This window comes from Rhamphochromis sp. 'chilingali', assembly GCF_963969265.1.
Source record: "Rhamphochromis sp. 'chilingali' genome assembly, chromosome: 12".
Classification (NCBI taxonomy): Eukaryota; Metazoa; Chordata; class Actinopteri; order Cichliformes; family Cichlidae; genus Rhamphochromis; species Rhamphochromis sp. 'chilingali'.
This window is the reverse complement of record NC_137939.1, coordinates 939,431-955,819: the sequence shown is the minus strand read 5'-3', so window position 1 is coordinate 955,819 and position 16,389 is coordinate 939,431. Positions and strand designations below refer to the sequence as shown.

At 42.3% G+C, this 16,389-nt stretch overlaps 1 protein-coding gene across 1 annotated transcript; it reads left to right on the top strand.

Moving 5' to 3' along the window:
- Positions 1 to 879: 879 nt before the first annotated feature.
- Positions 880 to 14,608, top strand: atp6ap1lb (ATPase H+ transporting accessory protein 1 like b). Its single transcript, XM_080899567.1, has 7 exons — positions 880 to 1,218; positions 7,816 to 7,853; positions 9,942 to 10,024; positions 11,416 to 11,654; positions 11,821 to 11,871; positions 12,008 to 12,251; positions 12,585 to 14,608. The coding sequence occupies exons 1-7, from the start codon at positions 1,085 to 1,087 to the stop codon at positions 12,819 to 12,821; spliced, it is 1,026 nt and encodes a 341-aa protein (XP_080755693.1). The 5' UTR covers positions 880 to 1,084; the 3' UTR covers positions 12,822 to 14,608.
- Positions 14,609 to 16,389: the final 1,781 nt, after the last annotated feature.

Here is a 16,389-nt window from a genome sequence, read left to right as displayed (position 1 = left end):
TGAGCTACTGAACACTACTATTATTCTAGAGAACCAGAGTGATGTTTGCTTTATGAAAGAAAGCGACGGGGTATCCACAATTTCGCTTGGCAGTCGTTCTTATGAATCATTACCACGCATCGATGTGAAAATCTACCACGATACTAGGTCACCACATGCAGTTATATAACCACTCTTAACGAAAATCATCCCATCATGGGATATGGAAATGAAAGATAGGCCTTTGAGAAGACGTATCGAGATCCTGCGGCGTCTCACGCATGCGGGCTAGATAATGAGGAGGAAACGGAATCAGCCGTGGGGGTCTTCAGTGCTGGACCCTCGCTCTCGTCTTACCCACGGCTGCTCAGCTGCTTCTGTCATCCATATTTGCAGCCTCAGTGGACAATTTCCTCAGCCTCGGGCCTTCTTCAGTGCTCACAACAACACATCAAATGAATTAATTCTGCTACTGTGGCAGCGCACTGGCGATCTAGGTCATGCAGCTCTGGCTCTGTGTCCCCCCCCCCTCCCTTCGGCCACCTAAAGACATGTCCACATCCTGCTGTCCTCCTACACAACCTGACCTTGTCATTCTCAGGTGATTTTCCACAGAGATACGAGTGTGGCCGTTTAGTCTGCGCGTGTGTTCGTGTGCGCAGGCGCGCGTGTCAACGTGTGTGGCCGAACGTGTGAGTACGTCTGTGCCCACTGTGCTTATTTATTTATTTATTTATTTGTTTGTTTGTTGGTAGCATAGGTATGATGAAATGTTTTTGAAGAAATGAAAAAAGAACTGAGCCTCTGTGGCGTGCCTGCAGCCATGTGAGCATGAAAGAGGGGAAAGAAGACCGAGAGCGCAGGAATGGATGCGGGAGGGTGAGCAAAGTGAGAGGCAGCAGAGGGAGGATGACAGAGAAGGGAGTAGGGCGAGAGGAGAGAAGGTGCAGCGAGGAGTGGGGGACTGTGACGCACACCGATCGACTCTGCTCGCAGCTGATTGGCCGCGGTGCCTGCCAGTCAGAGGAGCTGGGTCTCGGGCGCTGCTTGAAGAGCAGATTATGAAGCGGAGCGCAACCAGCGGCAGTCTCCTCTTATTGTCTCAATGGCTGCACACGCATTCCTCCTCTGCTCCCTCGCCTTGCTGTCCGCTCTCAGCCGGCCTGGGCTCTCGTTCCACGACGAAGAAGCACAGCCAGGACTTACCTATGACGAAGTGCCTGAGATCTTGGACAGGAGGTAAATCCATCTCTAAGGCTGTGAACAGAGGAGGGGTGTAGGGGAGGGGGAGGGGTACACGGAGATGCATGCAGGGATGCTGAGATGCTGATGTGTTCTCTTAGGGTCGTTTTTGTCGCCCCTCTCTTTCTCCTTTGCAACGCTTTTGGACATTTCACCTTGGGTATGCCTCAAATTATGGGTTCGGGCAGTGTTGGTGTGCCAGAAAGAGCCGAGGTGCGAGGCTTTGTTTGCCTCAGTGTTGGGGACTGCATCAGACGCTGCTCATCGATCACGGATGGGGCTGTTGTCTCTGTACAGTAGTGCTGGTCTGGCAAGAGGAAGCTAAATAAGGTTGGGGCAGTGGGCCCGCAGGAGAGGTAGAGGAAGGAAGGAGAGGAGAAAGAAGAGAAGACAAGGAAGCAGGAAGGAAAGGTAAACAAGGATGGGACAGGGTGGAGAGGATGCATCAGGGATGGTCTGTTGGGGTCTGTTTACTGATGCAGTCAGTGAGAGAGGAGGGGGAGAGAGAGAGGAAGAGTGGAGAGGAGAATTTTAGCCAGCTATGTCTGCATAATGCACATGCAGTCCTGCAGGTCAAATCTGGATAAAATATTCAGGGCTCAGATGTACAGGCATTCACAACAGTGTGACAGGGACAGCAGCGAGCAAGCAGCCAGGGCTTTTGCTAGCGCCAGTTCCTGCCTGCTTACAGAGACATCACAGCAAAGACCTATAATACGGTGCCAAATCCATGTAAGGCTCTTGAAACTATGCCATGCACGATGGTTCACACAATCCTCTATAGCACAAATGCTTCAGAGCCACAGTTTCTCATTCAGTGCTCTTTAATCATAGTTCAAATGATTTCCCTTGTTATTGCACTTTGAGTGTGGTAATACACTGTGGAGGGGTGGGAGATTATTACTGCGATGCTTTCATTTGTTGCACGAACAATCTTATCTGTACACATGTTTGCAAGTCAGGGGCACAAATAACTTGGATTTAGAGCCTAATATAAGAATTCTCGCGGGATTTCTTTCATTCCAGCTCAATTTGGAGTCGTAAAACCCAGACAGATAGCCTCTGACAGAGAAAGGCTGCGCAAACATCTCCAGGGGTTTGTGAGCCTATTGCCTGGATCAAACTTTGTATGTAACTCTGCAACGTAACAGCTCTGGTCCCCAGACGCAGCCTCGGTCTCAGCGCTGACACACTCCGAAATGCTGTTACATAAAAGCAGCCTTGTAGTGGAGCATAACACTGGAACCGTAGAAGGAAAGGTACAGTGAGACAGAAGGTTTTGCAGGAAAGTAATGACAAGACAAAAGGCAGGAAACGAGACATTGTGAGTGAAGTGATGTCTGGTACTGTAGCAGATGCAATATGGAAGTGGCAAAGTTTAATAGCCTAGAGCTTCGCAGCATTATAAAGCTCTTAGCCATAGACATATTTAGTGTAAATCATAATCTGTCTATAGCTAAATATCTAAACTTTTAAGCATGTTATAATTAAATACATTTTAAATAATATTCAAAATTTTCCAGTAAACCTTTGGCAATTTAAATATATATATTTGCATATATACTATAAATTTCTAATAGGATTCAAATGAAGTTGTAATTTTGGAAATCACACACTGAGAGAGCAAACGCAGGAGGTTCTGTAGCTGCAGTTTAAAGTTCTTATGAAGTGTTTAAAATGTTGTTTCTATTTGGACCTTTTTATGCTGCAAGGCTAAGAAGTCTTGGAGACCTTCACAACATGCTCCTCTGACGTTGTGAACATAACATCAGAAGATCATGTTTTAATGTTTTATGTTTTAATCAAACTTAAGTTAGTTCAGTTATCCATGGAATCCAGTTTTAAATTAGTAACGTCCCGATACATTTCTCAAACATTTCCGTAACACAGTATCTTGAGTCTGTGACATCACACTTGCATTTTATCACTCCCACTGTACAGTGAAAAGCCTCCGAGTGTTTATAATTCCCAGTGGTGTCTAGAATAGCACAAGATGTCTTGCATGCTTTTCCATATTAAGGTAAATTTATTCTCAAGTTACAAAAACCTGTCAATATAAATTGTTTTGTATAAAACGGTGTTTTTTGCAAAGAACAGAGAGCAAGTATACGATATACAGCTCATCAAGGCTCCAAGTTGCACCCACTGTCCCACGCATGCTTGCTTCAGTCTGTTTGTCAGTCATGTGGCTGTAACTGTAAAAAGTGTATCCATCACGTTCTGTAGTCAGCATGTGCTGAAATGTATCTTGACCTGACTTTAACATAGAGATTAGAGGTCAAAGTGCTAGATTTCCAGTAGACGACTGTTGAGTGATCCTATTTGGAGAAAGATTAAAGGGTTAAAAAGACCAGCAGCTAATTGTAGAATATTTCACTAACTATTTAAAATCATAAAAATGTGTACTGTGTTTACAAAATGAAAAAAAATCAGGTCAAAAGTGAACAATCGTGTGTTCTAGTCCCTGTTTGAATGCACTCATAACGTTTCAGCACTGCTGCCCTGACCCTTAACCCTTTGATCTCAAAGGAGTAGGAAGATTTGCACAACTCTAGCACAACCAGAGCTCCACAGAAATAGCAGCCAGACTCCAACCAACTCCCAAATCTTAATCTGTACTAATAAATCTATCAATAGGCCAACACCTGCACAGTCTGGGATTAAGACATGTTTTCCTGCCTTGCCAGGGATAATCGTTTATTGTCTGATTAAATAATTTTAAACAATTGAAAGTAGAGTATGTTTTGCATGCCTAAAAAAATATTATGGCTCTGACATTAATGTTAGCCAGCAATAGAAGTTCTTCCTGTACATTGTGAAATGCTGCCATATCTGGGTTTGAAGTTTCATGTAGGTATAATACAAGGAAATATGAGCAGTTAGAACACATCACTGGATGCACAGCTGAGCTACACAATGACAGGGATTGTAGGCTGAGAGATCTAAAATTAGTGGATACATATATATATGTTAAAGAAATGTTACCTCTCATCATTTTGTTGCATTTTGAATAAAAAAATTCAGTTTGTGAGATGAATGAACCACAGTATTTAAAACTCATTGTACTAAGGCTGTCGAATGTAAAGGGTTGGGTGGACTGATCGTGGTTTACAGAGCATCACAGTGCAGCGCTCTGTGTTAGCAGAAGCTAATGGGACTTGTTTACAAGTTTGGGTTCAGGCACCACACCTTTTCTCTGCTCAGCAGCTCACAGCAGAAGCCCAGACGAGCCGAGATAATCAGCTATCTGCACGCTTGAGCAAGAATGTCCAGTAAACATGTACCGACTGAGATCCCACGTGTAGGCTTGATAGATTGAAGTGCTGAAAATATCTGTAATTTTAAGATTGTCATCATTATGTATTGAGGCTATCATCATACTGTTAAAGTGGACACGAATAATGCATGGGAGCACGTTTGAACATTTGCAGGGGGTTTATTTATTTTGTTATATGTGAGGGGACTGCGGGGACCCAAGGAGTGGCTCAGGCTTGGCTTTGATTATATAAAGGGTTTGTTCAGCACTCAGGCACCGTGTGACCGGCTGAGCCAATGATGGGGCTGCAGAAGTCCAGGTCTGCTGATATCGTGAAACTGGCACAGGAACAGTCGGCTGGGCTTTAGTTAGCACTTGCACACTTGCGCAGCCTCCTCTGGCACCTATCAGCCAGCTGAGGCCCAGGAAGATGTGCAGGAAGACGTCCTTATTTGCTTGTGGTTGATTTAGTTCATCTGAGTGTTTCTGTAACTGAAATGTTTTCATTAACTCGTAATGAATATCAGAGAGATAAATATATATCAGATATTAAAGGCTTTTTGAAGTCTTTTTGTAGCTATAATATCATATATGTCCCCAATATTAGTGCAGGCAGTCAGTGAGCAGCAGCCAAGTGTCTACCACGTAGTGAGGTTTCAGTTGCAGCTGCCTGCTGCCAAATGTAGTGCTTTTGGCAGCTGTTTCATACAGTCATGCTTACCCAGCATTCACCGAGGCAAATATAAATATTTGGATTTACCATATACATAAACCCTGTTATTGTTTTTCATACAATAGCTTAGGGAGCCAGTACGTGGGAGCGAGTCCTTTGGAATGTATACATAAGAATACAGGACGACTTGGACTTGATGTAAAAGTTGGCACACGTGTGTTATAAATGAGACTGACACTAGAGCGTGTACTCATTACAATTCAGCAGAAATCATCATGCCGATGCGGCTGAACTGATGATTATTATTATTATTCCTGCATCTGCTCACCTGATAACTGCAGGATTGTAGCAAGAAAGCTGAAACATCAACAGTGCTGTTGCTGTGCACAGAAAGCCCGAGTCTCTGTCCACGTATTTCATCCCACAAGCTTATTGCAGAATTTCATGTTTTGTTTTTTAATATTTTTTTTATCCATATACCTGAAATTATAAAGTTATTTCATGGAACAAAACACAACCTGTTGTATAAGTAACAGTGAGGTCATATATCTCTAATAATGATTTGATATAGTTTTATATAAAAATGAAAGGAGATATTTATTTCACACACATTTTCCTGCCATGTTTTGAATTGAATTGGTCGTCATGGCCAAAGTTCAAATCGCTTGGACCTCTGTACAGAAGTCACGATTTCAGAGGTCAGGTCTGATGCAGTCTCCAGTTCTGAACGCTGCAGCCTCTGACATCAGTCCTTAATCTCTTCATCTTGTTCTGGGCCTCGTCGCTCATAACTTGGGCCCCAGTGGACCTGGCCTGTTCTTACCACTAATCCTAATCCATCTGACACTTCACTACACCATATTGCCCAGGTGGAAACGGCACCATACGGCCAAATAACTGCTCCAGTCTCCTGGCACTGATATGTCTGGCAGCTTCCTCCCAGACTAACCGTCTGATTCCTTTTCATTTGTCAGCTGTCTGCTTACCTGCTCAGTATCCCACCTTCACCTTGGGCTCCTAATTAAAATTGTGTGAAATAAATCTGCATTTTTTAACTCCAAAATAAGTAAATAATAATAATAAATAAACTGTAAGAAAATAAATTCTCATGTCCCCTTTTTATCACAGGATTTAAGGGAGGTTGTTGCACTTTTGTCTGAAACATAATTGTGAGCAGTCCTTCACAGCAGATGTTTCAGTTGGCTTTTGTGCGTTTAAACGTTGTATAAATATTCAGGTCATCCTCTTTCTGTCTTTTAAGAAGAAATTTGCAGCGTTGATATTCAACTAAATAACAAAGATAATGACAGAAGTTCCCTCCATGCATTGTTTTTGTTGTACTGCAGTTCATAAAATGACTTGAAATGCTGCCAAACAAAGCTGAGAAAGTGACTAAAGTAACAGGTGATGACCCAAAAGACAGATGTTAATTGTAATACTCACTACAACAGATCTTGGGATTTAACTTTTATAAGCCCATTATAACTCTCTAGCTTAGGAAGCCAGTCCAAATAATGGATGAGGGCAGGTCACGATCAGGCTTCTAGCTGGACCGCTGCAATAAACAGAAGTAGCTAGCGCCACTTCGTAAGCCAATTGTTGTATCACGTCTTTGATTAGACAGTTAAAAGGATCAGGATGAGCTTAAGAAGTCCAGGCTGTGTGGAGTTTAAATAGACCAAGAGCAGCAGGGCAAGGACAAAGGTGTGGAAAAATCTGTTCCCAGTACACAGTGTGGGTCAGTCCCAAATCAAAGACACATTTATAGAAAAAGCCACACACCAGACAAACAACAATACAATGAGTAAATGTGTCGTTGTGCTCTGTGCTCCCACATGGAAAGAAGTCTTTTAAATATGGCACATATACACGTATAAACAGACTAAAGAAGCATAATTACCTGTTTGGAAATGACTTCGCCTGTTTAAAGACTATTTTAGAAGTCTAACCAGAAAGATTTTGTTATTCATTAGACAAAAACAAGCTGAACTCGTGTTTTTACACCCACATTTGAGCCGGCACACTAAACCGTTCAGAGAAGTTTGGAATTACTCAGCATAAAATGCAACAACTAAAAAACAACATTGTCTGTTCAGCCATGCAAGTAAATAACTGCATAAAGTTTGTTTCACTATTTTTTTCAGCTGTTATTTGTATAACAGTAAATTTCAAAATTCTTTGATAGCAGTAATAATAGATTATAATTAGTAATAATTAGATTTTAGCATTAAAAACATCACTTTAGCTAATAAGCTTTTACATACTGCTGAATCAGCTGTTACAGAGACTTAAAATGTGATTTTGTTAGTTACCATTAATGTTACTTTAGAGCAGCTGTGGCATGAACCTTGCATTTGGTGGCATTTTGGTCTAAATGCTAAAACATAAAACATATCAGTTAGATATATAAAACAGCTCGTTTTGTTGTATTTCATGGAACATTTAGTTGCACGCAGTACATTAAAATGCACATGTTTTTGCATAATACTCAATTTTATGTAAACCGACCTTTTTTATTGTTGTTGTTGTGTGTTTGTTGTGTTTGTAGAAAATGGATTTTTGCAGCTGTTACAGATTGAAGCATTATTAACGAAAGAAAAGTCTTAAAAATGATCCTTTGTGTTGCAGTTGCAGGACCTGATTGTGTGTTCTGTCTTTCCCACAGCAAAGAGAACCCCAAACAAGCAACAAGAGTCACATCAAGTAAGTAACAGATCTGGTGTGACACGAGGCCTGATTCAATCAAACCTGCCATGGTAACTTTGACACTGATGTGTTGGATAGACGTGACAAATGCATTTCTTTCCAACACTGGAGACATTCAGCGTTATGAAGTGTGGAGCACATACGATCCGTGCACACAGTGGGAAGACGTGCTGCTGTTTTTATGCTCTCTGACACAAAGGTGGAAAATCGATGAAAACATTCTTTTCCGTTACATAAACGTATGTTTCTGGATCCAGGGCCCTGTGCTTCGTACGTCGCTTACTACATCCAAGATCAAATGAAACATCCAAGACCAAATCATCGCGCTAACTCTGAGCTCGCTATTCCGGTTCCCCGAACACACCTGTTGTTGACGATTAGTACAGCTGGATGAAGTAATGTGAGATCACTGGGTGGCCCAACAGGGGCTACGCATCGATAGTAGAAACATTGATCGGCAACCCTTTGATTGGTCGGCGAAAATGTCGAAGGAGCGCGCTCGGTATTTTTCGGCAGCAGAGCAAGAACTCTTGAGTGAGGGATTTCAGGAGTTTCAGAGTTTAATTAAAACGCAAGAGAACACTGCAAAGGCTGCAAAAGCAAGGAGAGAGGGCTGGCAGAAAGTTGCTGACAAATCAAACTCGTAAGTAATTTAATAATAATAATAATAATAATAATGGAGTGGATTTATATAGCGCTTTTCAAGGCACCCAAAGCGCTTTACAATGCCACTATTCAGTCACTCTCACATTCACACACTGGTGGAGGCAGCTACGGTTGTAGCCACAGCTGCCCTGCGGCAGACTGACAGAAGCCAGGCTGCCATATTGCGCCATCGGCCCCTCTGGCCAACACCAGTAGGCGGTAGGGTAGATTTATCATATCACACTATATTATCCAATATTATATTACATTATATTATATTATAATATGTTATATTATATCCCCTTTCACATTAGAGCCACAACAGGACCCACTAGAACATGGGAACAAGTAAAAGTGAAATATAAGAATATTCTACAGAATGGTAATATTTATCACTTATATTGCTTGTCGTCTCTTGGAAAGAGAGCCTGAAATAATCTGTTTGTTTGTTCATAACAGCAACCAAGAAAAGGGCAGAGCAAAAACAAAGACAGGTGGTGGTCCTGCACCCCCTCGTCAACAAGTTGGTTAAGTGAATAATACCCTCACGGGAAAATCGATATCTCTCTATGAGCACACTGTCGCGCTGAGCTAAAGGATCCTGTCTGTCCCGCAATATACGCTGAATTCTGAGGACTCTCCTTATCAATCTTGCACCTTCCGCAATGGGTGGCTCGCGTATACGGACAGGACATGGCTGCGACAGACTTCCCAAATCCACCTTCGCTTTTATAGCCGTGGTCTCTCATCTTGATTACACGAAGTAATTTACAATTGCTACTCTGAAATATGAATTACATCTGTAATAATCACATACATGTAATAGAATGTTAATAGTACATTTCCCTTTTTTAGGAAATGACCTGTATGTATCTGTGTGACATCAATAAAAGGATCAGGTGCTGCATTATCTTTAGTTACATTGATGTTATTTATTTATGGTGAAACAGTGGTGGAATATCGCTGTTGCTTTCGTATGATGACGCGGACATACCTGCGTGGCCGCGATCTAATCCTGTTTACATAAAGTAAACCTGCTCCCGAGCAGGTTTACGCTTACGGCTCTGTTGCTATGACAGCAAGTCCCGGATGGGCTTCGGGGAACCGAACGATCCAGGATCACGCGAAATCGTCAACAATCTAATCCAGCTAACTTACTTAGCGCGGTACGAAGAACAGGCCCCTGATAAACAGTATTTGTAAACACTTAGCACCGTAACTGTGAAATAAACTGCCGATGAGTCAGTGTGATGACGCAAAACAGCTGGAAATAGATACGAGCCTGAGCAATGAGGTGCACACAAAGCCTCTTTGTGACTGTGTGCGTTTAATATCGTGCGAACTTCCACGATTATGTTGCAATCTGTAACGCAGTATTGCAAGCAGCCTTTTTTGTGTACCAACATCTTCAACGATGCGGTAACGTGTGCGTGTTTTCAGGTCAAGATGGTGAGTACGGCTTAGAAAGTGAAGAGGTTTATTTGACGCCCGAAGATGAAAACCCACTCAGGAGAATACTGCAGGTACAGTCTCTCTGTTCTTGCCTGGCTCTCTCCACCATCAGCCATTCGCTCGCACATACAGATACACACCGAAACACACACTAGGATGCTCGCAAACAAAACAGAGCATGCTCACTCAGCCATACTGCATGACCTTGAATGTGGGAATATTGTAGTCTCATATTCACCAGAGGTAAAACATCTTTGCCACCCACACACAGGACTGCTGCCACTGAAAATTCTGCAATAAACATGCTGCATACGCTGTTGCATCCAGTTGTATCAGTTAATACTGGTGAACTGATTCTTTTATAAAGATTTTTATATCATTACTGTTATAGTAATGACTAGTTTTAAAATGTTTTGGAAAATTGCCACACATACCCAGTTATTTAAGAGTAATATCACAGTGTGACTACGTCTTTATATATATATTGTAAATTAGTGCTGGCTTAAGTCAAACAGCCTCCAGTGACATGTAGCCTTTGAGCACAAAGATTAAAAAGCCAGACAGAGAGGCAGTTACTATTTTCACAACCAGCAGAACAGCTGCCACACAAATGTCTGCAAATTCAGAAAGATCCTGTTTTCCACGCACAGCTCCTTCCTCATTTAGCATTCAAGTGGCGGTTGGTCCACTGAACTTTACACACGAGTGAAATTATAATCATGATGACAAGCTTGACAGAAAGGTGATTTTTAAATTGCCCTTTTGAAATCAAATATCACTGCATGCATAAAAAGGAGGCACGGTAGCTTGTGCACTAAGTCAAGCTCGCTTGGTGTGGAAATAAATCAGGAGCTGGTTGGCGATTGTATGCACGTGTCACGTGTCACGCTGACATATGCTGTGGAAGAGCAACGGTGACAGAAACGACTGCACAGATGAAGGAATAGGATAAGTTGGATTTATGGTCTCTGAAGCTGTTTCCTTGTTGAGCAGCTGGATCCACCAGGGTCTGCTTTTATGGGGGGGGGGGGAAGCAAAACTTTATACTGTTTCATTTAGATGATTTTACAATGAATAAGTGGATTACACTGTCGAATTGTTTGGCTCACGTTATATAATTATATAAAGTAATCACAGGTTACAGAATATTTTATTATCCTCATAAGCCCCGAGCCTAACTGATCTCCTGCCTTTTGCCCCCGTATCAGGGGGCGTTGGGGCTTAAGAGGTTAATTTGATTGGCTTCAACAAATAGAAATTCTTTTGATTTCTAGATTAACTTATTTATTGAACACACTGTCACAGCCACTTCCAGCCTTTGAAACAGGGAAAAGCACATATAGAAAGCGTAGAAGGATGAAGCTGGGAATGCAAAAGTGCAGCTACTCGTGCTTTTTCTGCAGATTTACTGTCATTTTTGAAATTGCTCCTGTGCTTAATGACTTTCTTCATATGTTGGCAGCCTTTTAACTGGCACCATCCTGGGATTTCTCACAGTAAGAGGAAGCTGCTCCAGTCTCTGATGGGGCCTTATGGCCCGCTGAGCGTGTCTTACAACGGGAAGACTTGCATTCTGTTTAAGGCAAAGCGACTCGCTATCCGCTACAGGAACCACACCTTCATCGATCTAACTGAAAGGGTCTTTAACCCAAACTCACCTGTGGACACTAAAGGCTCCATCTGCACCAAAGAGAAAGCTACGTAAGTCACTGAGGACCCCTTACTGCGCAGTTGCTTTAACATTGTGCATGATGCATTATATTTCACAACCTTGTTATCAGACAAGGCAGTAGAAGGAAGTTGATCTTGCACTGACGGTTCCTCTGGGTTTCTGTGTTAAATGTTTACGTTTCTTTTTCTGCCGAAGGCTTTCTTTAAAGTTTGGTGACGTGGAGGATTTGCGAGGTCTTGTAATAAGGTAAAAACACACTGACTAACTTCCTACGTTTTATTTATCACATTCAACATTATTGTTGTATTCGAACGTACAGTTTACAGCGTAAGTGGTCGTGTGCGGACTGTGCATCTAACAAACTGAACTGTGCCTCCACCAGACTACAGATGTCCAATACTTTTTACGAGGCAGCTGGTCAAAACTGGTTCACACTAGACAGCGTCCACATCCACTACAACTGGACCCAAGAGGCTACATTCAATGCCAGCGAGGTCTACGCTCCTGCCACTTCCTCCTACCATTGCCAGCACGTCAGCAGCCTGCACAAATACGACACCCTGCTAGTGCCCAGCTCCCACACTGACACATCTGCTAACTGGCACATCACGTTCACTGATTTCCAGGTATACTGTCGCACAAAGGGCACAGCCTTTGTTGTGTAACTCTTCTAATAATGTCTGCACATTTGTCTGTCCTGGTCTCTATACGTGTGCATGTTTGCCAGCTTTTTGCCTTCGTGCTACACCTGTTCGGCCATAGGTCAGTCAGTCTGTCCTTTTCCTGCCTGTTTGGCAGACTGTCAGTCTGTTTCCACTCTGTCTGCTCAGCCATCTGCTTAGGCTGTCTCAACCTGTCCATCTGCCCAGTTTCTCGATGCTTGGTAAGCCCAGTAAGAGCCAGTTGTCCTCTTTAGTTCAGCCTAATCTCATCTTTCTGGCTTCTCTTTGCTCTTCCAGATCCAGGCCTTCAATGTTCAGTCAGACAAGTTTGCATCGGCCAGTGACTGCGCTACTTTCCTGACACCAGCCATCCTCATGGGCTTGGTGACATCTTTGATTCTGCTCCTCGTCTTAGCCTATGCCCTGCATATGGTGGTACACCTTAAGCACATCGACCGCTACGAGGAGCACAAAGCCACAGTCTACTTCCCCCGCAGTCCAGAGGCAGAGTTGCCAGACAAAAACAGTCTGTGAAGGAAAGCGAAGAGCCAGAAGATGGCAGGGGAGAGAGGGAGAGAAAGCTGAGAAGCAAGGCTGCGGGGAGCACAAGGGACTACAAGATCGAAAAAGTATCCTCCACTGAATATTTGTTTAACAAAATGACAACTTTGCCTGTTCATATGAAAACCTTCCAAGTCTTAACTGCTTTAAGTAAATGTAGACCGTGGTGGGATACTTTTTCATCTTTCCTCATTGACCTGCGTCTCGGCGTCCATATTTTGAACGAAGCCTGTGGATGTTCAAGCCTCTCCCAGAGATGGCTCATGACCCTGATGTCAAAGGTCAAGGTCTGTCCCGGGGCCCTGAAGGGCAACAGTGTATACAGTTCTTTACCCCAGTCAGCTATTAAACACCTTATCAGCCTACCAGCTGTAGCTAATACAGCTAACATCAGATGTATAAATGTATGTACTACATGGCCGACAAGCTTTTACGACAAAACTTTCTCTGACATTGCTGTAGGAAATACTTCAAAGAGCCAGTTTTACAGCAGAGATAGCCGTATTAGCTACATGCTGAAAAGTCTACTTTGGCTAGTGCAGTGTTTCCTAATAATGAGGATTACAGAGAGGCTGGCTTAAGTTGCAGCTTAAAATAATCAGATATGGCATGAAGTAGAAGGAGCTTGAAAAGCTGTGGACTGGTAAGCAGAGGGAAATTTCAGGAACCACTGGTCTAGCATCGGAGTGACTGGAGTGAATGTGCCAACACTACTGGCCCTTCAGAGCCTCTGGCATCTCTCACCCTGCCCCTGAACAAGACTGCTGCTTGGGACTTAACTGTGAAATGGCCTTTAAACAGACCAGCAAGATAAGGGGGTTTCTACCAACTAGCACAACACTGGTTAGTGCGAAAGCACTAACCACAAACTCAAAGACTCTACAAGGAACTATGCTGCACAAGACGGCCCGTCGTAGGGCTTGGCAGGAACGCGGGTCTTGGGATGAAACGACTCTCGTTGTTTGACCAGGGGAGGCCACGGTCCTCCATCTGCACCACTGGATTTGACTGCCAAAGTGAAGCTACAAAGAAGTTGCCATAAATTATGGTGAGAGACAGAATAAGACAATGTGAAAATAAAAGCTAACCATTACAGCTATGTACAAAACAAAAAAGAGACACACAACATGTACAAAAGTGTCACTCTGCGGAGGTTTTTTATATACATTGTAATCATGAAATACTATTAGGTACAGGATGACTATGCTAATCCTCATAACCAAAAGGATATACAAAGCTGTAGATACTTTAAGATCTCTATACGATCATAGCTCTTTACTATCTTCAAATACTGCACAAGTAATAAGCATAAGCGTAAGACATTGTGCTCAAGGACTGGTGAAAGTATCAATGCATATGATTTTTACGACAAAGGATTAACATATTACATTGTTTGTCTATTTGTTTTACGCTGGGCTGAGGATGTAAGGTCCAGTTTCATTGAACTGTAAATTACAGTGCAAATTCCTACCATAGAAGGACAATGCTATGGAATGCCGTCCATCCATCAGGACTCATAGATGCCATTATAATGCCAGATGCCACACTAGCAGCAGTAACAGCATCAGTAAGTCATTACTTCTGATAAAAACACTCAGCATGACAGTAAATAGATATCTTAACATTCAATATGGCAGTTCTGTCAATCTGTAGCAGTGTGAAATGTGTTTTTGGTCATAAATGTATCCTACAAACTATGAAAAGATTGGAGGCAGTTTGTCTAAGCACAGACTGATGTAGACTGAACAATAAAAGATATTCAGAGGAAAAAAAGTCTGTTGTGTTTATATTAGAAGTAGTTTGCTGCACTTAAAAACATCAATACACATACTCAAAACATCATCATGTTTTCTTTTTGGTAACCTGCATAATATTGTTTCAAACATTTTGTTCATCTTGTTAACTGTTATTCAAATTTCAGATTTCCAGCACAGTGTCCAGGTCGGGCGCCAGGCCCCCCCCTCCTGTGTGCCATCTGCTCTCTCCTCTCACCTCTCTCTGATCTAAAATGTCTTACCTGCCGGCAGATACCCAATAAAACTCCTTCGTGGAAACATCCAAGGCAGTCGCAGCCATGAGTTAAATTGCAATCTCAAGCCAGTTCTCTTTTCTGCTTTTGATGCTTTTGAAGAGATGATTTCACAGGATAACTCCGTATCCGCAGTTTGAACAGAGTTCACATTAAATGATTCATCCACATGCCTCTGAAACAGGCTAAAGTATGTGCCTCAGACTAGACGTGGCTATAATACGACTCTCCTTGATGATGAATAATTATGAAATAATATTCTCAGCCCTTAACATCACCCAGAGCAGCTGAAATGCTACAGAGACACCTAGTGGCAACAAGTGATCCTATCAGCTAGCGCTTGGCAGCGGCAGCATCACAAATGTAGATTTCAAGATGTGATGCAAGGGTTGGGTCAGTGCAGAAAGTTGTTGAAACACGTTGTTGCTTTTTAAGTCTACGGAGATAAAAATTATAATTAAAAAAGTGTCACTGAAGCAAACAAACGACACATAACTGGTCAGACATCAGACAGAACTGTCAAGTTTTTATACCCTGATTCACATCCAGATGCCAGCAAACACAAAACTGGACAAGAGAGAAAACAATACTTATGCTTGAAGAATTTAAATTGTTTGTTAAAAGGTCAGTCGTTTGTATTTTATGGTCATTCTTGAAGTTTGGTGCTTTAGACTTATAGTTCATTTCATTCATTCTGGTTCAGAGGGACTGAAAGTGTGAGACAACATGACAGGGAAATAAATTGTTTCACAGGACTCTGCATTCCTGTGAAAAACAACAAAAACACATACTGCCTCAATACACTTAAGTAACTAATCATAAGTAATTGTGATCACATCTCTAAAGTTTTTCTAAAAGTAAATTTTGGTAGTTTGCTGGTTGGAGGACTCAGATGTGCCACAATCTTCCCAGGAGTGAATGTCCCAGAAAATTCCCCCCAAGGTCAGACCATGCAATTCCAAACAGCTACATCTCAGACTATGCAGGCCCCGGTTAGCATGTTACACTTAAAAATTCATGACCATAAAATTATAAAAAGACTAAACAAGTTTGGCTATTAGCAAAAGCTGCCTCTACCCTGTAAAAGGAACATGGACACATCCCTTGGGTTTGCTGCATCTGAACCACCTATAACACTTCTGTTCTTTGGACAGACGAGATCAAAGTGCAGCTGTTTGGTCATAATACACAGCGCCTCGTTTGGTGAAAATCAAACATAGCATATTGGCACAAACAAGCTGAAGCATGGTGATGGAGGGCTGGTGATTTGGACTTGTTTTGCAGCCACAGGACCTGGGCAGCCTGCAGTCACTGAGTTGACCATGATCACTGTATACCAAAGTATTCTTGAGTCAAATGTTGGGTAAAAAAACGTACTTTTTACACGTAAAATGCATCACTTCCTGTACAATAATGACAGAATGAACACACTAAATTGCCATCAAGGGATTGTTTTTATGTGGAAAAATGTTGACATCTTGTGGTCCAATCCTTGGTACTGCATTTGAAAAA